Genomic DNA, 24,511 nt, shown 5'->3' on the forward strand with positions numbered 1-24,511 from the left:
AAGTACCGAGAGCAGCAGCAGGCAAAGTAAAACGATACTATGAAGCAGGAACTCGAGTGCATTCGGTTTTCCGTCAAAGTAAAAGGAGACATCTCGTTTTTCAACACGTGCTCCAAAAGCACCTGGAGAGCAGACGCTGGCGCTGTTACAAGCACACGTGCAGCAGGGATAGCAGGACTTCACCCAACACAGGCGAAACTCACCTTGCTTTCCAAAAAACGCTCTCCTAGCAGCCCCAGGACAGGGGTGCGAGGTATGCTCGCGCTTTCCAGCGCCAGTGGGTAAAACAGCACTTTTTGCATAAAGCCCAGCACTTCATGTAAAATATGTCTTGTGATAAAAGGCCGATCACTTCTTTTTTGCCAGAGTTGAGGCACTAGTCAATTTTTGGTTAATATTCTAAGATGTTATGATACTTTGTAACTTATATAAAATATTATGCTACATTATCAGATGACTTTATTGCAGATAGGGATGGAGCTAGAGTTCATACATCTTCTGGGTTGTAAGGGTAAAGTTCCAACTACTTATCATTCAATATTCCTTTCCCACAGAAAAAAAGAAAGCATTGTAGGATTATTGTTTTGACACACATGCATACACAGACCTCTCTTGATAGTTGACAGACTCTTTTATTAACAATCAAAAAACGCCACACTTATAATAGGAAAATAAATACTTCTCTATTAGGCGAAAACTATCCAGGACCTTATAGCATTTTTAATATATACTATGCATATCTCAGAAGAAAAAAAATACCACGTGGGATATGACTGAAAATGGGACAGTAATTTATAAAAGGTACCTAATAGCTTTCCCAAACAGTAGTTCCCCTGAAAACAGGACATAAAACCTGTATTTATACCTAGTTTTAGATATGACTCACAATGCACATCAATCTTTTTTTTTATTTTGATGTTACTTTTTCAAAGTACTCAACAGAAATTCCCATCCCATTTTAAGATCCTGAATCCAAAGTGTGCAATAAAGCTGTGACCTCTCACAGCGAAGTTCAGCGATCACACACAGACACCTCGTCAGGGACAGTGCGCGGCGGCGCCACTTTCCTGCTGGGCGGGGCCTGCCGAGGTGCTGCGAGCGCATCTGGACCCGATCCGGCGCTGCGGGTTCTTCTGTTGTCAAGGCCCTTCCTGCACAACCACTTGTTCTTTCCAGGAGAAACGCCTGCCTCGCCTTTCGTTTCTTTTCTCTTATGAAAAACCAGATTAACAGAACCTTGGTCTCATTTTCTGCTGCGTAATTAAAAGCTTTGCTCTGTAAGTTACTTTAGCCTCTTACAATCCCGCGGACAGGAAGGAACCAGCAAAACTTCAGCGAGGTGGGCTTCTCCTCCACATACAGCCAAAGCAGCAGTGGAGTCCCCATAGAAACTTGAACATTGGATTTTTTTTTTTATCTTAAAGCTTAATAGGAGTCCAAAAGCTTTATGTAAATCAGTGGTCTCTGTATATCTTTGTTAGTTCAATACACACCATGACCTAGCAGAATATATTCCGAAGTTCCCCTTTCAAACAGTCCTGCTGTTTCTAGATGGTCCGTCTGAAGGGCCCCCACCTCGGGTCTAAGTACATAGGCCTACAGATCCCTAAGGCCAGCAGCGACCCCGCAGGCCCACTTGCGCCCAGCGAAGGCACGGCCACACGGCGCGTGAAGACGGCCGCAGTCTCTGCAGTGTCTCCCACGCACACCCCGTCACCCTCCGCAACACTCGTACAATTCAGAAAGCCTACATACTTTCCTCCTTGAATTCTGAAAGAAAGGGCGTTGAATTTTTTAAAACTTTAGTCTTCAACATTGAAACTGCTAGGTTACTCCACTTTCCCATGAAGAAATAGGAAACTAAAGTGGGCGGGGGGAACAAAAGATAAAAAAATAAAACAAACTTGGGAAAGCAGCCTGCTACTTACACAAGTTTAAGAAAAAATCTTCTAGAGAGAAAATATGCCAATAGAAGGTAAAACCTACGTGGGTTGCTCAACACAGCACTCGTGATAAAACGTTAGAAACAAACGAAATATTCAGGAGCAGAACTGAGATAAACTAGGAAATGTCCAATTGATAAATTACTTCGCAGCCATTAAGGACGAGGAAGACGCTGAAACACTGGATGCATGACAACGTCGGGCCAAATACACCCCGACTCCATGCTGCTGGGAACAGCTCCTCTTGCAACAGCAAAGTGGGAACATAATCTGACAGGCTGTGTCGCGGTACCATGTGGAGAGTTTCCCCTTTATTGAAAAAACCCCAGAATAGAAAGCTTCTATAGTGACTGCACACTTTCTAAAAGAAAAGAAAAACAACAAAATGGAATGACTCAAGAGCAGGTCTTCAGGGAGGCACGGTCCTGCAGGAGGCGCACAGCTGACGGTGGGAAACCACTCGGCCACTCGTTCCCGGTCCCAGGAAGGCACCGCCTGGCCCAGCAGGGGCCTCGCCCGCCGGCACTGCTCAGCACAGGGCGCACGGAGAGGGCCGGCGCCCCGCCACACGGATGGCGGCCTCATCCCCATCATCGATTTTATCAGCTGGGTCTGCATTTATCCCTTTTGAGCACTTTCACAACACACATTTCTACGCTTGAGGACAAAACTTCTCATATATCTTTACATTTCCCCTTAGAGAAAAACAGACACGCACAACTACCTCCTTCTCATAATAAAGCAATTCTCAATTGGCAATCACAACATATATCTTTTAATGACAAAATTGTGTTAACTCTGTGCAACATGTGACTATAAATAAAGATCACTGGGTGATGTCTACAAGAAGGAATATTAGACATAGGATTACTTACAAAAAAAGCACTTTTCAATAGAAAACTAAATATTTCCCTTGGGAAAAAAATTTAATATTTTATTGTTAAACTGGGTTAAAAGACTAAATTTTCTGCAAATGCAGTAGAATGGGATCAGAAAGGCTTCCCAAGAGGCCCCAATTGTATAGGGATGCGATACTTCTGACGGTTTTTTGGTGGCATTAACAACCTCCTGGTACTTTCTGTGAAGAAACTGTTCAATCGGAAGGTTAAATCATACAAAGCAGTATTTTCAAACAGATGCCCAGTAACAAAATTTTAAAACAGGACATTATTCATAGCGCTAAATTATGTTTATCAAATACTTGAATCAGCTACATTCAGATTCACCACAACAAAGCAGCCTGAGTATATGAAGGTACTGTGCATCACTACAGAAACAGCCAGAAAGGCCTTGTGTGCTCGGTGCGATGTGGGCGTTCTACTTTTTGCAAGCCTTGTATCTATCACTGACATCCTGCCAGTTGATTACATTCCAAATAGCTCTCAGGTAATCGGGCCTGACATTTTTGTACTGCAAGTAGTAAGCGTGCTCCCACACGTCGATCCCCAGCAGTGGAACGAGACCTATCAGAAAGGACAGAAAAAGCAGAAACTATAAACTTCAATTTAAACACTGCATCTTCTCAACTTAACCTCTTTCCTATGCATCCACAATTACCCTTTACAACATTCTCATCCAGTTTTCAGTTTCTTATATAAACAGGAAATGTGCATAAGAATGTGCCTATAAAAAGATTCTAAACTTTACTCTTTGGAAGAAAATGTGATTGGTACTAAAAATAATTAGAATAGACCTGGGAAAATCCATTAACTACAGTATTTTAATAGTTGCTCCTAAAATACCAACGAATTTATCCAAGAGCCTCACTGAGGGTCCCAGTGAGGGTGTGTTGTTTGTGGGGGTGAGTAAGGACTCTCCAAAGGTCCTGAGTCCTCAGGGAGGTTATCAGAAATGCCCAGCCCTGGCTGGTGTGGCTCAGTGGACTGAGTGTCAGCCTGCGAACCAAAGGGCCGCGGGTTCGATTCCCGGTCAGGGCACATGCCGGGGTTGCAGGCCAGGTCCCCAGTCGGGTTGCAAGAGAGGCAACCGCATGTTCATGTTTCTCTCCCTCTCCTTCTCCCTCCCTTCCCCTCTAAAAAATAAATAAAATCTTTAAAAAAAAGAAAAAAGAAAAAAGAAAGAAACCTGCCCTGATCCCCAAGGCTAACGTCAGTCTTGGAGAACAGAAACATCTATGAGACAGTACCAGAAAGAACAAGTTAGCACGGAAAATGGAGGAGGACTGGAGAGAGAGGTGCACAGGAGGTGCAGCCAGGTGTCACCTGGAGTCACCTGTGGAGGGACACCTGACTCCCTGCAGCACCCAGTGCTCCCGAAGTTCTTGCTGCTCACAAATTCTGTGGCATTTCACCTTCTCCAAAGGGCTGTTTAGGTTCTAGAAAAACCTGAGTAGGTCCAGGGAAGAGTCATGTAACCAAGGCTCCTGACATGTGCAGAGGCAGAGAAGGCGGCTGAGAACCGCTGCTGTTTTGACGTTACGAAAGTGGGACTTTGGCATCTTCACATAAAAGGTCACAGTCCCTGCTAACTGCTGGGCGACTTACAGTTCTTTTCCTAAAGAGCTTCTAATTCCATCTGGCTCCACACGAAAAAGGACTGCGTGAGCCTAGCTTGGAGCTTCTAAGCCAAGTGGAGTCAGACTCCAAAACGCCCAGAATGCTCTCCTCCCAGTTTGACCACAAGTGCTCAGTAGAAAGAGTAAGAATCCAAGGTCTGAAAACAGAGGTCTTTTTCCTCGCTCTTGTTTATCTAATTTTAGGGTTTTTTTTAATTTTAATACATATAATTATGTAAGCCAGTACAAACTCACTGTCAAGTGAAGCAGTTTATGTTTAAGACATTTTTTATCAATGTATCTAAAATTACACGTGCTTATTTTAGATAGGATTTAAGATTTCAAATCATTAAGAACTTTTAAAGCATGTTTGCTTACACAGACTCTGGATAGCACGCACTAAGATTTGCTCCAATAAGTACATGCCCATCATTGGCTTAAACCCTGCTAGTTTTTCCTGTTCCAAGTGAATGCTTTCTAGTGAACCACCTCCCCCGAATGCACGTGTAACACTTCCAATCTCACCTGTTGTTCCTTGCAGGGGGTCCTGGTTAGAACAAGCAGCAATCTGTAAGCGTCCTTGTTCCTTATTGAAACCAAGCCAACCCCAACCTGAGCCTTGAACGCCAGCAGAAACAGTGGTCAACTTCTCCTTAAATTTGGCGAAGGAACCGAAGTCACGGTTGATGGCTTCAAGCAATTCCCCTATTCAAAAGAAAAAAATCCAGAGAACTCCCACAAATGAACAGAATGCAGTACGGTAACAATTACGGTATCTTATTACCTATACAAAAGTATTCTGCTCATAGGGCCCAATACGCAACTAGACAACACCATAGAAGACACAACAAAACCCAGCAAGCCCCCGCAAGCTGCGTCACACCCTGCCCTGAAACCAGGGTCCCGGGCTCACGGCTTTACCGCGCACGCTTGTCACTAAAGCACAGCAGAGCAACGCCTTCACTCGCTGCACCACGGCCCCCAGGAAGGAAAGAAGATTTTCCACGAGCTTTCTTCTTCCCAGTCAACAGAAAGGTTTACTTGGACTTTTCCACCCTATCTACTTTGTCATCATTTGGGAATAAAACATCATAGCTGTATCTGGTTCATCTCCACGGCAGACTAGAACTTTCCTATCTCAAGGATACCGCTTTACGGAGCGATTTTCTCTATTACTGAACTGAGGCTACACTTTAAGGGCTACAGCCCTTTTATTCTGTAGTAATAGAAAACAGGATTCTAGACTGAGCACATCAACTAAATCAACTAAGCCAAAAGTAACAATTCCCTGTTCAAAATAACCATCTGTTAAAAGCACAAATGATGGAATAAAGTGGTACAGGAAACACAAATGGCAGAGTGCCAACACCGGCTGGTTGAATAGGGGTGTATCTGATATTCCGGTAACTCCCCACCGAGTGTTAAGTCACGGTCTGAAGACCTAACTCACAAAAAATAAATTGTCCCGCTTCCCATACTTACACCCCCATCCATCTTCGCTTCCTAATGAAATTATTTATTTCGAGTGCAAAAGGCGCCTTCTAGGACACAATTAAAAAACATACACTCACAGAAATCTGAGGTACCTTCCAGAAGCCCAGAAACAAGGCAGGGGAGCTGCCTGTGCGCCCCACACCTACCCCAGGGCAGGGGGCAAGCAAAGCCCCCGCCCGCCGCACAGAAGCAGGGCGAACGGGGCAGCGGGCCAGGCCGGCTGCTTGGCGCTGCCCGCACCGCGTGCGGCTGGCTGCAGAAGGGTCCCCCGGGAAACAGAACGTTCTGGGACCCCTGATTTCTTATCACTCAGGAAGAGCAGGAAAATAACAGCAAAGGGCACTCTTCTAAGCACTTGATGTGTAGTAACTTATTTAATTCTCCAAACAGCCCTATTATTATCCCCATATCACACAGATGAAGAAAGTAAGGTGTGAACGAAAGGTTAGCACCTCGCCCCAGTTCCTAGAGCCAGGAGCTGCCTGCTCCCACACTGGCTCGCAGCCATTCCCTAGCGACAGTTCAGTGCATTTCACCCCAAGGCCAACGCCGGGAGTCTGCGCGCGTGTGTACACAATGTCTGATGACGCAACTCCCAGCATGCACGCTCCATTAGGACACAGGTCCCTTTGAAAAGTTACAACTCAACTGTACCCCTTGCTATGAAGACTCTGCCACGATGACACCTCAGTGTCAGGGTGACACAAAAATATTCGTCAGTGCTGGGCTCCAAGGTGTAGCTACGCTCGCGCCAATATATACCAACCTGTGGGTTCTCCCCCGCCTTTGGGGCTCAGGTTTGTCCAGAAAATGCTATGATTGACATGGCCTCCGCCGTGGAACTTCAGTGCGGGCTGAAGAGCTATCTGCGCTGTGACGTCACCTGAAATGTTAAAAGTCAAATCCGTTTTTTAAAATTCTTACTTTTTTAGCCATTCTACACACTATTTTATTCTTTGTAAAATGTCAGATAATTAGATCAGTTTGTCTATAACATCCTCTAGGTCCTAAGATTCTACAATTTCAGGATTCTACACAAAAAGGCCTTTGCAAAATTGTTTGTCCCAGTGGATTCTCGGGTGATTAGTCAGGTGCTGAAGAACGAGAGCGAGAGAGAGCGAGAGAGAGAGAGAGAGAGAGAGAGAGAGAGAGAGAGAGAGAAAGAGAGAGCGCGCGCGCGGTCCAGCAGCGGGGGCGAAGCTAGCAGAGCGCTCTCTCCTGAGCTCCAGAGAACTCGGAGTTCCCTCAGAACAGTCAGGAAGTGGTGGAATGCGAAAACGTATGGTTCCCCACACAGACTGTGGGAAACGTTTGCCTCTCATTTTCCAGGTAGACACCTATTCACTGGGAAGTATCCCAAGGCTACATTAGTAAGAAATGCCACACAGTCGAAACTGAACTCCTGACTTCAGCCCGAACGTGCTCCTGTGGGTTTCCCCGCCTCAGGAAGTGCCAGCTGTCTTCTCAGGACATTTCTGATAACAGGGTTATCTCTGACTCCGTTCCCTGCAGTGCCCACATCTAACCCACCAGCATACCCGCCAGCGACGCCGGCTCTCCCTTTAAAGACATGCAGAGTCCAACCCCACCTCCAGACGCCTGGTGCCGGCCAGCGGCGTCTGTCTGTCCCCAGCATTCCTGCCCGCCTTGGGCGCAGACCTCCTGCTTCCACACTGGCCCCTGGCAGTCTGTCCTCAACACAGTGGCCCAGGGCTCCTCTAGACCCCACGCCAATCGCTGCTCTTCTCGGTGTGAACCCCAGGTCCTCACAAACAGCTACAAAACTGCACACCAGGGGACCCTCTGCAGCGCCTAGCTGGCCCTGCGGCTGGCTCAGCACGCTGTCAGCCTAGGGTCCCCGCCGCAGCCTCATCCTTCATTCCCTCAACTCTCCTTCAAGTTTCCACCAAACTGCCAACCCCATCAGTGAAGCCTCCTCTAACCACAGTAAGAAACGGGCAGTTCCCTACTTGTTCTCCCTGACACTTACAACCCCTGCCACACTAAATCTTTACTGGCTCACCTGTCTCCCCACTAAAATACAAGCTCCAGTGAGGACAAGGCCTTTCATGCACTGCTGTGTCCCAGGGCCCAGTATGTTGCGTCGTACATAGCAGGCACTCAATGAATGTTTGTTGATTGACTAGATAATTAAATATATTGAATGTAGTTTCTAAGGTAAAAAAAAATTCTCTGATATCTACAGTACTTAAAACAAAATGTCACATTTGAAAAATTTTTTCTACCTTGCTCAACAAGGAGGCAAAATATTTTTATATGCCTTCCAGAAGCTACAGAGGAACTAAACTATAAGATAAAAATAGGAATTCCCTTGCTAAATAAGTATTGAGTGTTTATTACTCACAGGACAGCAAGAGACAAAGTGAAGGACACAGGGAACCACCGAGGTCGCTGCTCAGAGCTTATATAACAGAACAAGCTCTCTACCTACTGGCCTCAGGATGCACACCAAGAACGTGTATAAGAAACGCTATTGTTTTCTTAAACAAGGCAGCCTCCAATTGGTTAGCAATGCAGAGAAGAGACGAGAACCACATATCTGAATACATAGCTGGTCTTTGAGAGTTTTTTTAAAGATGCCAACTTCTTGCTGTTATGTTTATAAAACAATTTCCTCACAGATCAGTGTCTCCCTTTATTAATTTTTCTTGGAAAGCAACCCTAAAAATAAATTTAACTTTATTAAATTGTGTTTTAATAAGTCAACAGTAACTACATTTTTCTAATGGAAAAAAAAAAACCATGCTTAGTGAGAATGTTTAATAATTTCAATCTCTTAATCATTTTTAAATTATAACAGAAAATTGGGGGGCTTAGTATCTGCTTTTAAGAATACTTTTCTGTTGCCCTGGCCAGGCAGCTCAGTTGGTTGGAGCATCACCCCACACACCAAAACTTTTCTGAGGTTCAACTTTTTCTTTGCTTTCATTTCAGTTTCTTTCTTCTGTTAAACACAAAAGTTAAGTAAGTTTGCTACTTACATGTGATGAGGCTGATGATGCAATTTTACTTCTACTCCTTTAATCCAAATTTCACACATAAAAATTTAGCTCTTTAACAATTTTTAAAATATAACTTTTTAGATTAAAGAAAGCTCTGCAGGTACTTATTAATTAATAGGCAACACAGAATATAATGTAAAGCTTTTTTTTTCCCAGTGGCTTTCATTAAATAAGTAAAGCTTTGACTGCTCAAGAAAGGGAGTGAAAGCAGGTTGTTTTTAAAATACTGGAGAGAGGTTTGTAGGTATCAGATGTTGTCACATAGGAAATACTTTCACAATTGGGATATTCCCCAGCCTATTACCACACCCTCCCCACATTTCTTATGTCCTAAATCACCAAAACTTTTCCCCTATTCAGAACCTTTTGCTGTATTTCAGGTTTCTCGGAGAGTCAGAAGTAAATAGTCCAGAATGTGGCAATTTCCTCTTGTTTTTGTGTAGCTATTTACTTCATGAACAATCAGGATGAAATACTACACTTTTCCACTAGATGCCCCCAGGCAACAAGATTTCGCTGTCAAACATTTACTCCACCAATTTCACAGGACTAAAATTCAATAAATTACATATATTTAAGGACAAAAATTCTTTTAAACTGTGTAGCTCATGAAGCCATACCTGCAGTCTGGAAACACGACTGTCAGCTGTTTCCTCTGCAAAGCACTGTGTAAACTAATAGGTCTAAAAGTATAATAGTTTTTGTATAGAAACATTAAAACATAGTATTGCCACACACGCCCCCAGACACAAAACACGAAAAGTTTACACGTATACTGGTTTTGTCAACTGGGCTGTTAAAAAGAAAAAAAGTAACTCCATATTATGTTACAATTGAATTCTAAATAACAGTAAACAAATACGAGCGGGTTTCAGGCTCCCCCAAATGGATTATTTTCCTTGTGGATTTCAAGAACACGTGGGGCGATCTACCGAACAGAGGAGCATCTCCTTATGGAGACACGCCTGGCCGTCAGCTTCCCCGAGTGGGGAGCTCGCACCTACCCTTCGCCAGCGCCTCTTGGTACTTTTCCTCGGTGATATTCAGGTTGTCCACGTAGGCCGCGTGGTGCTTGCTGTGGTGCAGCTGCATGATCTGGGCGTTGATGTGAGGTTCCAGGGCGCCATAATCGTACGGTAGGTCGGGGAGTTTGTGCTTCTGCCTGGAGCCCAGGGACCCCAGGGCTGGCACCAGCTTCCGACTCGTGCTGGGGAGACAAGCAACACAGACCGATCCGCTCACGCGGGGAGCCCGCTTCACGCCCGCCCGTCTGCGCAGACCCGGCTGCAGGGCGAGCGGCGTACCTGGGCCTTTCCACGGTTTGCCCGCCCTCTCGCCCGCCCCCTTCTTTGGAGCAATAAACACGCCGCCGTCCTGCGCCTGACGCACACCTGCCTTTAGGCAGGGCCGCCCGCCGCTTCGCCGCGACACCTGGGCCCCGAAGGCGCCCTCGACCCCGCCGGGACCCAGCCCGGCAGCCGCTGAGCGCGGAAGGGGACCGTAGAGGCGACCACTGCGCCGTCCCTCCAAGGACCCCGCCGTCAACTCGCCGGTCGCACCCTTCACCCTTGGAGCAGGGACCGTATCCCTGCTGCGCCGCGCGGCCCGGGCGCCTAACCTGTACGCCGCTCGGGAGAGCATGGTGACACCGACAGCAGGCCTCCTCGAGTCCGAGCCGCCACGCCGCGCTGACCGCTCGGAGTGAAGCGGCGACCGGGCTGCGCCGCAAGGGCACTGCTGCCGGCCGCAGGCTCCGCCCCCTGCTGGCCGCTCCCACCGCGGGGGGGTGTGCTGCGCTGGGGCTGCCTCGCCCCCACCCGGCCCGCGCCCTGGGCCCAGGGGCGCGAGAAGGAGGGTCGCAGACACCTCTCCCAGTGGGCTAAGGGCGCCGCGGTGCCCACCTGCCGTGCTTCCCGGCATGTCACCCAAGGGAAGGCCGCCACTCCCCCAGTGTCGGATGGTACGGTCCGCAACCCCGCCCGCGTCGGCACCGCCCTGCGGATGCCGGGGGTGGAGACTGGATTAGGGGGTCTGCGCGGCGTCCCGCCCCTTCCCCAGTGGCCGAGTTGGGGCAGCCCCGGGGTCAGGCGACCTTCCCGAAGGAGAGATGTTTCCTGAAACTGCCTTGGCGCGCTCCCGCGCGTCCGTGAGGAGGGCGGGTCCTGGGTGCTGGGAAGCTGTGGGGCCATTGCCCCCCCCCAACCACCGCCGCGAGTGGCCTTTCCGAGAAAAGTGACCTTGGGCACTTCTGCAGGCCCTTGCCAGGCCGAGGGCGGTTACTGAACACCTGCGAGGCCAGGGACTGCGCTGCAGGGTTCGTATACATTTATCTGTATTTCACCCCGAGGGAAGGTTTCGTCCACTCCAGCCTACAGCTCAAGAGTTCACTGAAGTTAAGCAGGTTGCCCTGGTCACACAGCCAACAAGTAATGAGTCAAGATTTCAAATCAAAGTTCATATTTTCTTGAATACCAAGACCTACCATGCGATTCTTGAGTACTTGTCAGGAGTGACTTCCATGAGCTAACCGCTAAGGGAATATAAAGAAATACAACAGAGGATTCTCTCTTACAGTGTGTTATAGTCTAATAAGCTGAATCAAATGCTTTCTCAATTAAAAAAAAAAAATCCTGAGTTCTCTGAGCACTCCCAACATAGAAGTTAGGAAAGCTTTACGCTGTTACCGATCTGAGTTGGGCCCTCAGTGAATGGAATAACATAAAAGGAAATAGATAGTAGGTGATTAAAGAATTTCAGCTCTCGGGGCAAGATAGCAGAAGGGGCGGGTGGTGGGAAAGGGGTGCTGGAGTGACTCTGCTTTCTGGTCACGATCTTGCCACCTTGGATGTTACCAAACTACCGCCGCTTTCACACGAAGTTATCAGCAGACAAGCCACAATTAACATAAATACAATTAGTCATGTAGCTCATGGGAAATCCAGCTGTAAAAGCTGTTTCTGGAGGTCACACTGTCAGGTTCAAAAGTGAACTAGAAAGAAATATTACAATCAAGCTTGGCTATGCTAATGATAAGGTTTACAAACTTGATGACTCAAGTTGTCCTCTGCTAGAATGTTATAGATCCTGTGGAAGCAGTGCACCTGAGTTTCCTATAGACTTTCCAGGGACCAACGGGAACTGCAGATTAGCCAGACATGTTTCCTTGGTCCTTTGTCCTGCCGGGATGGTTACTGTTCTGATCAGGACAGGGCGGTGAAGGCGGCACTTCTGTTGATGCCTGGTAACGAGTCTCGTCCTCATCCTCAGGCTTCTGAACACCTGGCTGCTATAGAAATTGTGGAACTGAAGCATATTTTGATTCTGCAAAATAAAATTGATTTGGTAACAGAAAGCCTGGCTAAAGAACAGAGTGAACAGATCCTTGCATTTGTATACAAGGTACAAAAGCAGAAGGATCTCCTGTTATTCCAATTTCTGCTCAGCTGAAATACAGTACTGAAATACTTATTTTTTTAAAAGATGTTATTTTAGTTATTTTTAGAGAAGGGAAAGGAGGAAGAAAGGAAGAGAAACATCAATGTGTGGTTGCCTCTTGCGTGCCCCCTACTGGGGACCTGGCCTGCAACCCAGGCATGTGCCCTACACTGGGCTCCCACCCAAGTACTAACCAGGTACCCGACCCTGCTTAGCTTCCGAGATCAGACAAGATTGGGCGCATTCAGCGTGGTATGGCCATAGACTACACTGGGAATCGAACCAGCACCCTTTGATTCACAGGCCGGCGCCGGCTCAATCCACTGAGCCACACCAGCCAGGGCTGAAATACTTACTGTTATTAGATCCTTTGATGTCAACAAGCCCAGCTGTGAAGTTGACTTTAAGGAGCATATAGCTGGTGGCAGTATTCTAAAAGGAGTGTTAAAGGTGGGCCAGGAGGTAGAAATCAGACCTGGTATTTAAACTCTAGTACTTAAAATAGGGTCTCCAGTAACTGCACAAATTGGCATAATGTTGGATCGAATCCACCAGAAATTGATCATTCCCAAATAATGTCTAATATTTATATCAATGAAGGCTTGGAATGAAACTTCACTACAACCCACTTCTGCTATAGCACATGTTCCACTGAACCTGTCTGAAATAAAGTTTTTCTTCTTCTTTTCATCATTCATCTTTGAGTAGCTCTGGGCTTGACAGATTGTTATACCAGTAAAAACTGGAAGATACAAACTCTTGAAGACCAGCTTCCCTTTGCCTCATATTTTGTTACTTTATCTCTGTGATTTTGAGTGAAAACAAATTAATTGGTTCAAATAAAATTAATCTTCAGAGCATGAAAAGGACAAGAATTTCCTTTATTTTCTTCGACCTCTTGCACAACCTCCTAAGGGTGATGACTAGGTTTGGACTCGGGGAACAGCAGGGGGAACCACCCAGCATGACTTCCCGGCAGGAGGGCCAGGCCTTGCTGGCAGTTAGGAGAATGTACCCAAGGCTGTGTTAGAGTGAAGGAGGAAATTCGGGTTGGAAACAGATCATGGATGTTCTTAAAACAAACAAATGTTTGGTAACAGGAAATTGAGAAGCATTTTAGCTGAACTGAGCTGAAATGATGAGCTGAACACATCAAAAGTAGTTCTTCAGGCCCAGTCTGGTACTGATACCACAAGGGGCCGGCTAGTTAGGAGGCTGCTGCACGAAGCCTAGCATGAGGTACCAAGAGCCAGGTTTGGGGTACTAGCTGTGAAAACTGGGAGAAAGGGGATTCTGAAGGATGGAACAACAGAATTCAGTGACAGATCAGTCACTAATAAAAGGGCTTGATCTAGTGAGAACAACATATCACTATCAAGAGACTGCCCAGTCTGAAGGCATGGATGTGCTTCTTGTTTATACAGATGGTGATACTTCGAGACTTAAAGTGGCCCCCAGACCATGCCTTTTTAAATTTATTTTTTATTTAAATATAGTTGGTATCCAATCTTATATTGATTATATTAGTTTCAGGTGTACAATATAGTGATTCAACATTTTTATACCTTACAATGTGATCACCCCACTGATTATAGTAATCATCTGTCACTGTGTAAACTATCACAATATTATTGACTGTATTCCCCTCCCCTTTTTGTGTTTTTGTTGAGTCATTTCATTTGCAGGCGAGAAGGAATGTACAAACTGGATGTTCTGATTTGCTCAGGTATCAGATGAGCTACGGTGAGACCAGAATGGGGTAAAGAGTTGAGTACATAGCAGGTAAGTACAGTAAGATGGGATGTGAACTATGAAAGGGATGAAGGACAGTGGAAATAGTGTAAGATCAATAATTTAGAGGTACCTTGTTGTGTTAAACTATTGTGAAAACCAGAATGAAAGAGACTGAGCTTGTAAAAATATAAGAAAACACATTGGAGATAATGACCACCAGGTATAGAATAGCAGTTACCTCCAGAAGGAGGCTGAGAAAGGCTGTTGAGGTGGAATAGAAGCACAATTTAATTTGTTCTTTTTCAGTTACAGTTGAGAGGCAATATTTTTTTATGTTAGTTTCAGGTGCACAGCATAGTGGTTAGACATTGATACAGTGTAAGTGATCCCCCAATAGCTCTAGTGCCCCACCTGGCACAGTATGTAGTTATTACCGAGAATGTACCCTTTTGAACAAGCAACAAAAATGGAGTAGAGAATTTATAGTACAAGTCAAGTAGGAGTGCCTCTAACATAATATCTGTCACCAACTCCACCCTTCCAGAAAGACAGCCCTGACTACAAGAGTATCTGAGATTGAGACCAAGGGTTTCGGGGTATGAGGTAATGAGAAGAAAGTTTCTTTTTTTATTTTTATTTTTATTTTTATCTATTGGTTGTAGAGAGAGAAGGGAGGAGAGAACATCAATTTGTTCTTCCACTTAGTATATGTATTCTTTTTTAAATTACATTTTATTGACTATGCTATTACAGTTGTCCTGATTTTCCCCCCTTTGCCACCCTCCACCCAGCGCCCCCACTCCCTCAGGCAGTCCCCCCACCATTGTTCATGTCCATGGGCCGTGTGTATAAGTTCTCTGGCTGCTCCATTTCCTGTACTGCTCTTTACATCCCCATGGCTGTTCTGTAACTGCCTATTTGTACTTGTTAATCCCCTTCCCTCTTCACCCATTCTCCCCCTCCCCCTCCCATCTGGCAAACTTCTGGTAACTTCTTTTCTCTGAGTTTTAAGAGAATCTCTTTATCTTTAACTTTTGGCCTTTTAATAATGATGTGTCTTGGAGTGGGCCTCTTTGCATCCATCTTGTGGAGGACTCTCTGTGCTTCCTGGACTTGAATGTCTATTTTCTTCACCAAATTAGGGAATTTTTCTTTCACTATTTTTTCAGATAGATTTCTAATTTCTTGCTCTTTCTCTCCTCCTTCTGGCACCCCTATGAGGTGAATGATGGACCTCTTAAAGTTGTCCCAGAGGCTGTTTTTACTATCCTCATTTTTGGGGTTCTTTTTTCTTCTTCTTCTGCAAGATTTTTTGCTTCCTTATGTTCCAAGTCATTGATTTGCTTCTCAGCTTCACCCATTCTACTGTTGTTTCCCTGTAATTTGTCTTTATTTCAGTTAGTGCATCCTTTCTTTCTTTCCTTTTTTTTTTTTTTTTTTTAATGCTGCCAAGGTACTCACTAAGTTCCCTGAGCATCCTTATAACCAGTGTTTTGAACTCTGCATCTCATAGATTGCTTATCTCCATTTCATTTAGCCCTTTTTCTGGAGTTTTTATCTGCTCATTTGGGCCATGTTTCTTTTTCTCATTTTGGCAGCCTCCCTGTGTTCATTTCTATGTGGTAGGTAGAGCTGCTTTAACTCCATGTCTTGGCAGTGTGGCCTAATGTAGTAGGTGTCCTGTAGGGTCCAGTGGCACAGCCTCCCTTATCACCCAAGCTGGGTACTCAGGGTGCACCCTTCCTGTGGGCTGAGTACATCCACCTCTTGGAGTTGAGCCTTGGTTGCTGTTGGCAGATCAATGGGAGGGATCTATCCAGGCTAGTCAACTGCAAGGACTATGAGCGCTGACCACCAACCTCAGCCCTCCGTGGAGGATCAGCTGTGCAGGGGCAGGGTGGTGGTGCTCTGTAGCTATCCACTGGGTGTGCTGGCCCTGGGGTTTCCCAGGTGGTGCCAGCCAAAGTCAGCTCTGACCTGTATTTTACTCGGGGCACCCTGCCTGAGCTGTAAAGCAATCTGGGGTCACCGCCACTTGTGCTGGGCTTGGAGATTCCCAGGTGAAACCAAGCTGTGACACTAATCTGGATGCCTCTAGGGCTCATTGAAGCAGCTGTTGCCTGTTCGATAGGATTTACGAGCCAAGACCGCCCATTCTTACGGAAAAGCAGCTTGGGTGGGCCTATAAGTTGGGTGGGGTAGCGCCTCTGTGGATCTCCACAGTGGGTCACATAGTGTTAGCCACGTGGAGGGAGTCTCAGATAGGGCACCAGCATACCGGCTCTTTTGGGGGGAAGGCTCAGCAAAGGGACAACGGCTTCTGCTCGCCCAATGCCAAATGCTTGTCTCTCCCTGTGCACCACTGGTGCCTTTCAAGCTGCCACCCCGGTGCTGGAGCTCAGAGGGAGCAAGTCTGAGTAGGTGAGTCCATGGGTGGGTTCCTAAGACAAACTGCTTAGGGCTCCAGCAGCCTCCTCCACCAACTCAATCCCTGCTGGTTTTTGCAGCCAGAAGTTGTGGGGACTTACTTTCCTAGCACTGGAATCCGGGGCTTGGGGGGACTGGTGTGGGTCTGGGACTTCCGAGATATACCTCCCAAATTTTTATCCACATGGGTGCGGGGCCAGCCCGTTCAGTATCCACGCCCTTCCTACCAGTCTGGATGGATGCAGTTTCTTCAATTCCAGAATTGTCAGACATCCATTCAACTCGATTTCACAGTAGTCAGACTTCCATTCAACTCAATTTCTGACGTTCCCAAGTGATGGTTTTTCTATATTTCAGTTGTAATTTCGATGTGTTTGTGCCAAGAGGCGTGCCATGTCTGCTACATCAGCATCTTGACTGGAAGTTCTATATGTATTCTTTGGTTGGTTCTTACATGTGCTCTGACTGGGGATCGAATCGACAGCCTTAGTGTATCAGGATCCATGCTTTAAACCAGCGGTCCCCAACCTTTTGGCACCAGCGACTGGTTTTGTGGAAGACAATTTTTCCATGGACCAGGGTTGGGGGGATGGTTTCAGGATGATTCATGCGCTTTACATTCAAGCTCACCTCCTGCTGTGCAGCCCAGTTCCTAACAGGCCCGGACCGGTACCAGTCTGTGGCCCTGAAGCTCGGGACCCCCGCTCTAACCGGCTAAGCTACCCGGCCCGGAGAGAAGAAAGTTTCTTACAGTTTTCTTCTACCACACCATAGAACTATGGAGCTCTTAACGTGCAGGGCGCAGAGGTTCTGGGCACCCCCTCCCTTTCTCCAAGGGCATGAAGGGGAGTAAAATGAGAAAGGATAGAGCCCAACACACTGTTAAAGCCTCGGAGAGCTGTTACAAGCGGAATCATGGGAAGGCCACCAAACCTGCACAGCCTGTCCAGAACATGATCCTCCCCACCTGTGACCCGGGCTTTGGGGAATCCACATATCGTGGCCCTAGCAGCGGCTGACTCCCTTAGCTGGAGCTGGGTGGATAGGAAAGGATTTCCTTTGGTCCATTAACCTTCACGGTTTACTGTTCGTTGAATGACAACATACTGACTATCCTCCGCCCGCTAAGCCTGTTCTGAGCTGTATAGAACCAGCCATCATCCCTGCCCCCGGGAGCTTTGCCACAGCCCTCAGGATCCTGTCACCCAGGAAGTGGTGTCTAGGAGAACTGACGGAAAGGCCTGATGCTGCCCAAAGACTGGAGTCTGCGGTCAAAGGCCACAACCTAGAGAGTACAGTTGAACCTCAGCACTGTTGGTATGTTGGACCAGATCATCCTCTGCCGCAGGGGCTGTCCTGTGTATTGTAGGATGTTTATGCATATCCCTGGCCACCACCCACCAGATGCCAGCAGCACTCACCCACCTCCAGTTGCAACAACCAAGAAGGTCTCCACCATTACCAGATGTTCCCCAGTGGCCAAAATCACCCCCCCCAACATTGAGAACCACTGTCATAGAGGTACAACTATTATACAAATGACCAGGAGCAGGGACTGAGGAGGGAGCAGAGGAAGACGAGAGGTGTCTGGCTGCACCCCAAGGTGCTGGGCAGGTGATGCGCGGGGTGCCGTGTGCTCCTGGTGTGATGGCGCTTGCACTGCTCCATGTTCAAGTCCACTCAGCCTCTCCACAGGCCTGGCCCGAAGCTTGGTCTGATGGGCTGGTGACTAGTAAGAAGGCAAATAACCTCTAAGGAAGACTAAACAAGTTCTTAGAGTCTCTTATGAAGAAAAAACAGCAAAAAACCCCAATTAGAGCCAAGTGAGGCTGAATGACAGCAACAACCTGGGAAAGAACTGTGTCCTGCAAAAAAGGGGGAAAGATGTGTACGCCGCCCCCCACAAGTTTCTGAATCAAAGGTAAGTGCCGCTGTGAACAATTACAAACGCATTTGACAGGCGTTATTTGAGCAGCTATGTGAAAAAAACAAGGTATCAGGTAAAGTGAGGAAGCAGGACAGTGAACCAGATTCCCAACTGCTGGGAAGTCAGCAGGATAACAGCCACACACACAAATCATAGCAACAGCTATTATTTACTGGATACCTACATGCAAGAGTATTTATTAGTCGGTCTTGTTTGGCACTCATGATTTATCAAGTTTTACAAATAAAGAACTTGAGAAAAAGTAATTCTCCCAAAGGCATTGAGCTATAAACAACACAGGATTTAAACCTAGGCCGGCCTAACCCCAAGGCCTTGCCTTTCCATGCCATGCCAGGCAGAATAAAGCCAGGAGTGGGCAAAAGTAGGCTTACAGTTGTGAGTTTACGAAACACAGACATTATTCTTGTAGTATTAATTATTGTATTATTTTCCATACAAACAACTGTAAACCTACTTTTGCCCACTCCTGTGTAATAGCTTTGTAATTCAGAGTTCACATCAACAGCTTTCCAGATGAACAGACATCCTCTGGTTCCTGTGCAGAGCCAGAGGCCAGACAGGTGGCCATATGACAGAGGGCCACAGCCCTGAAATTACCAAGTTGATACCACTCACTACCGCCACCAACAGTTGAGTTGGATGCTCACCAAGGGTCCGGTGTATTTGTTTACAAAACACTTATGCCTAGTTTCGCTTATTTCTCAGTTACTGAAATTATGTAATTCCATTAAGTACAATGTAAACTGATAAAAAATGAGTCTGAAAAGGAAAAAGTTGTTTTACTGAAAAAGGGAGTGTTCTGTAAAGACTCAGTAAAGGTGAGCCACTAAAAATAATCATTGTTCAATTAGATGGGGCAAAAAAACAAAACAAAACATGTAAGACTAGGGAAACTGTCTAAAAGCTAAAGGATCAGATTGCTTTGCAGGTGTCTTTAAGTTCCCACTCCCCCTCCGAGACCTGACCATGGAAATCTCAAGACAGTGCATTAGCAGGGCGGTGATGAGTAGCTCCAGTAATTTCCTGCCTCTTCATCTGAAAAGTACTGAATGAGTGTGCATTTGTATGTGTTAAGTTAAAATGCATTGTTTAAGGTAAGTATGTGACATTTTATTCTGAGTCCAAGTTCGACCACATGGAATAAAAAGACTTCACTTCTTAGTGCTGACTGAAGAAAAAATATCTCCGTAGAGCGCTCTGGAAGGCATGTGTCAGTGCCTGGTCTCGGCTGGCGCCCGGGGCTCTTGGCCATGTGAATTCTGGGGTCCCTTGGTGTCTGAGGCCAGTCCGCGCCATCTTTCCACCTCGGCGACGGCGCTCACCTGCACACTGCCTATTCCATTCTTCTTTCCCCATCACTTCTGTTGAGGTATAACTGACAAATGAAATTGTAGGATAGTGGAACTAAACATCTGGTCTTTGACGTAACATCTATTTTTGTTAAAATTTGACTTTCCATTGACCTACTTTTCTTTTAGGTTTAGCATAACCTTTTGAAGTCCAAAGGAGAGGTCTGGTTTTCTTTTCTTAAGCACAACAAACTCTCTTAGTTTTGGGACGGAACTCTAGATGAGACATTCCCAGTGATGGGGCGGTCTCCAAAACCAGGACAGGAGGAGTCTGCTTTGAACAACTGCCAGGCAAGACAATAGCCATCAAGTAAGATCCCCCCGCGACGTGCCTGTCACAGGCCACCACCATGAAGAGTGACCCCACAGCTCCTCACTCCTGGGGAAGTCAGCAACCTCTTCTAACAGAGGAGGGACAGAACCAGGAAGGACACTAGGAGCCGCCAGCCAGCTCCCAGCGCACCTCACTCTCCGCCGCGGGCTGCTGGCTCACCACAGACCTGTGCCAAAGGAGAAGCCTCCATTTTTCAGTCAGTCAGTTTCATTACATAAGACTGGCACTGAAGATGGAGCTGTGTTCTGACGTTAAGTGATTATTGACCTTTTGTTACCTAAGAAGTAAGTGACCAGCAATAGGTCCCGGGGCAAAGAAAAACCAGGCCATCAGGCCAGACACCGTGAGTGACAAAAAGAAGTCTCCTTATGATCACATCCCATCAGACACTGTTACTCAATGTAATAGTACACAGTGTGCTAGCAACACATCAATAACATGTCTACCAGGAACATTCTCTTCTCTTTTTGGCATTTGAGTGTAACTCTGGATTTCTAGTACTGTGAGTTTTCTTTCCCCCTATGAGTCATTTTAGTGGGGATTTTAGAGCTTACACCACCATTTTCCTAGGAGCATCCAAAGGTGGCCCTTAAATTTAGAAACAGTATGCAAATTTACAACTTAGATTCTTCTAGACATTTTATGGCTTCCTTGTTTTTTCAAACATTTCTTGAAATTCTTGTAGAAGAGTATGAAGAGTAACAAACATTAGCTGCTTTGACAGTTAAACTCCTGTCTCTTTGGGGTTTACATCTAAACCCCGCCACAGTTCAGTGTGTGTGTCCCCTGCCTTCCTCGCCATCAGCTGGAAGATGGGACAGAGAACAAGAAAGCTTGCTTTGGGCCCAGCCTGGAAATGCCACCCACCCCTCTCACATACCATTATCTGGACTCAGCCACGTGGCCACATTTGACTGCGAGAGAGGAGGGACCCGGTAGCTCACCTCTATGACCAGGAAGAAGAGGAAATGGGCTTGATGAGTTGGTGAGTACTTAACAAGTCCAGTCCACACACACACACACACACACACACACATTTTTTTTCTATAACTGATAATTGTTAAGATGCAAATTAATATTCACAGGATACCATGAAGTGTAATGACATAATTATATTCATCATGTAGAGAAGGAAAATTTTCCCTCTACCCTTCTAGGTTCTTTTGACTGGTCTAATAATTAAATTGGTGTAGATTGACTGGAGGGGAAAAAAACAACTTTAATTATGTATGTACAGGAGCCCCAAAGTTACAAAGGGCAAAATGAGCAACTGAGGCTCAGAAAGGGGATTAGGGGCCTGGGTCTTCAAAGGAGAGGAGGGTAGTAATTCACAGAAGGAGAAGAGATGTTTGGTAATTAGGCATTTGCCCTGCTGTACAAATAGGTTTCATAGATAAAAAGTTCTCTCTGATATTAGTACTCATTCTGGGTCTAGCCCCCTAGTAAATTCTTTTAAGTAAATAAGGGAGAGAGAGACATTTTTCTTGAGTCTGCTGGGTCTTGACTGACTTCCACTCAAAATAATCTACATGCCAAAATGGCACATTTTAGGGTGGCATATTCTGTTCCCCTTCAGTCACTTTCTAAAGAATTTAGAAATGCAGTAGGTGCACACTTCAGCTGAATGCCTAATGGCCAGTCGTTATCATCAATATTCGGTCAAAGGCAAATAGCACCATCACAGAATGAACTTTAGAAAATCAAGAATAAATCTGAAGCTTTATTCAAAATAAATAAAATTATTCTTATTAAACTACTTAATAGTAGTAGTTTAAATTTAAATTAGTTTTTTATTTTTTTTAATATATTATTGATTGTGCTATTACAGTTGTCCCATTTTTTTCCTCCTCTTCATTCCCCCCCCGGCACCACCCCTTCCCCAGCATTACCCCCACTTAGTTCATGTCCATGGGTTGTACATATAAGTTCTCTGGCTTCTCCCTTTCCTATACCATTCTTAACCTCCCCCTGCCTATTTTGTACCTACTATTTATGCTGCTTATTCCCTGTACCTTTCCCCCCATTCTTTCCCCTCTTCTCTGATCTCCATTTCTATCATTCTTTTCCTGTTCTAGTTGTCTTAGTTTGTTCTTGTTTTTAGGTTTAGTTGTTGGTAGTTGTGAATTCGTTGTCATTTTACTGTTCATAGTTTTTGATCTCTTCTTTTTCTTCGATAAGTCCCTTTAACATTTAATATAATAAGGGCTTGGTGAGGATGAACTCCTTTAATTTCACCTTATCTGGGAAGCACTTTATCTGCCCTTCCATTCTAAATGATAACTTTGCTGGATAGAGTAATCTTGGATGTAGGTCCTTGTCTCTCATGACTTTGAATACTTCTTGCCAGCTTCTTGCCTGCAAAGTTTCTTTAGAGAAATCAGCTGATAGTCTTATGGGCACTCCTTTGTAGGGAACTGTCTCCTTTTCTCTTGCTGCTTTTAAGATTCTCTCCTTATCTTTAATCTTGAGTAATATAATTAGGATGTGCCTTGGTGTGTGCTTCCTTGGGTCCAACTTCTTTGGGACTCTCTGAGCTTCCTGGACTTCCTGGAAGTCTATTTCCTTGGCCAGATTGGAGAAGTTCTCCTTCATTATTTTTTCAAATAAGTTTTCAATTTCTTGCTCTTCCTCTTCTCTTCTGGCACCCTTATGATTCAGATGTTGGAATGTTTCAAGTTGTCTTAGAGGTTCCTAAGTCTCTCCTCATTTTTCTGAATTCTTGTTTCTTCATTTTGTTCTGGTTGGATGTCTATCTCTTCCTTCTGTTCCCAGTCGTTGATTTGGGTCCCAGTTTCCTTCCCTTTACTGTTGGTTCCCTGTATATTTTTCTTTATTTCACTTTGCATAGCCTTTGCTTTTTCCTCCATTTTGTGACCATACTCAACCAATTCTGTGAGTATCCTGATTACTAGCATTTTGAACTGTGCATCTGATAGTTAGGCTATCTGTTCATGGCTTAGTTCCATTTTTGGAGCTATGATCTGTTCTTTCATTTGGGCCATACTTCTTTGTCTCAATGCACCTGTTATGTTGGGAGTGGCAGATCCTTAGGTATTCTCCAGGGCAGGGCAACCCAGGTCACTGCGTTGTGATGCTGGCTGTGGGAGAGGGGTCTGAGAGAGGACTATGTTGCTTGCTCAGCTCTAGTCTGGCTTTCAGTCACTTCCCCTGCTACCCACAAGCAAATTGGGATCTTCTAGTACTGATCCCTAGGTGGGGGGACTTGTATACATTCTAGGACCCTGTGTGTCTCTCCTACAGACTCTCCTGTGAGGCTGGGAGTTTCTCCCACTGCCACAACCTCCACAGGTTTTTACAGCCAGAGGTTTTGAGGCTTTCTTTTCCTGCACTGGAACCCTGGGTTGTGCAGTCTGTCTCACTCCCCAGCTGTTCCTCACAGTTTATCCACACGCAAATGTAGGACCATCCAGTCTGCCAGCTGCTGCGTCGCCCGCAGGGTCCTCCAGCCACCGCCTTGCTGCATCCTCTCTGCCATGGCTCCCTATCTCTGCCCCTCCTGCTGGTCTGGATGGATGTTTCTTCCTTAACTCCTTGGTTGTTTGACCTCCATACAGTTTGATTTTCTGGCAGTTCTGGTTATTTTCTGTTTTAAATTTGTTGTTGTCCTCATTTTGGTTGTGGGAGGAGGCAAAGTGCATCTACCTATGCCTCCATCTTGGCCAGAAGCTAAATTTAGATTCGTTTTAAACATGGTATTATAATTTCCCAGCCTATCAGCTGCTAGATTACTACTGAGGCCATTGCTGAACCTTATGATAACACGCCTCCAGCTTTTCCAAAGGCCAAGGCTAAAGCCCCACATGTAGCAAATTTTGGAAAACCAAGGTCAAAGTCATACCAGGGTTTATCCTTTAAAAACTTAATAAATACTTATTATCTTTTTAAAGCCTTCAAGTGAGATTCCTATGCAGAACAAACACATGCACCTGCTGGCATTTACCCTGTGTATCTTGCTCATTCCTTGTTTTCAATGTCTGAGGCCTTGGAACACTTCCTGGCACTTCCCAGTCCCTTCTTCTGGGGGCTGGGCCCCCTTCTCTGTGGTCCTACTCGGAATGTAACTGGCCGCCAGGTTGCCCCACCTGCATCCAGCACCACTCTCACCTCCAGGGCTCCCTCACGGCAGAGCCCTGCTCAGAGGATGGCCTCTGGGAACTTGTGTTTGCCTAAACACACCTCAACTTTCCAGGCTTTCAGGGTGTGACCTTGGACAGTCCAGTTTTTTTAAAGAAAGACTCGTCCTGGCCAGGTGCTCAGTTAGACAGAGCACTGTCCCAGTGCCGCAAGG

At 45.9% G+C, this 24,511-nt stretch overlaps 1 protein-coding gene and 1 pseudogene across 1 annotated transcript; one reads left to right on the top strand and one right to left on the bottom strand.

The window, feature by feature from the left end:
* Positions 1 to 2,695: 2,695 nt before the first annotated feature.
* Positions 2,696 to 10,714, bottom strand: SOD2 (superoxide dismutase 2). The gene is made up of 5 exons (XM_054570181.1): positions 10,594 to 10,714; positions 9,980 to 10,182; positions 6,719 to 6,835; positions 4,984 to 5,163; positions 2,696 to 3,406 (listed from the first exon to the last, which is right to left on the bottom strand). The coding sequence occupies exons 1-5, from the start codon at positions 10,614 to 10,616 to the stop codon at positions 3,261 to 3,263; spliced, it is 669 nt and encodes a 222-aa protein (XP_054426156.1). The 5' UTR covers positions 10,617 to 10,714; the 3' UTR covers positions 2,696 to 3,260.
* Positions 10,715 to 10,893: 179 nt separating this feature from the next.
* LOC129066956 (eukaryotic translation initiation factor 2 subunit 3, Y-linked-like) lies at positions 10,894 to 17,289 on the top strand (annotated as a pseudogene).
* Positions 17,290 to 24,511: the final 7,222 nt, after the last annotated feature.

Source organism: Pteronotus mesoamericanus, unplaced genomic scaffold (genome assembly GCF_021234165.1).
Source record: "Pteronotus mesoamericanus isolate MK-2021 breed Mesoamerican mustached bat unplaced genomic scaffold, CSHL_Meso_final contig_20, whole genome shotgun sequence".
Lineage (NCBI taxonomy): Eukaryota > Metazoa > Chordata > Mammalia > Chiroptera > Mormoopidae > Pteronotus > Pteronotus mesoamericanus.

Bases quoted from the DNA above. Each gene is read 5' to 3' on its own strand.
- SOD2 (XM_054570181.1), bottom strand. From the start codon at position 10,616: ATGCTCTCCCGAGCGGCGTACAG. The intron at 10,183-10,593 runs GTTAGGCGCCCG...TTGTCTCCCCAG, and splicing joins CTCTCCCGAGCGGCGTACAG to CACGAGTCGGAAGCTGGTGC. The intron at 6,836-9,979 runs GTAGGTGCGAGC...TTAACATTTCAG, and splicing joins CCAAGAGGCGCTGGCGAAGG to GTGACGTCACAGCGCAGATA.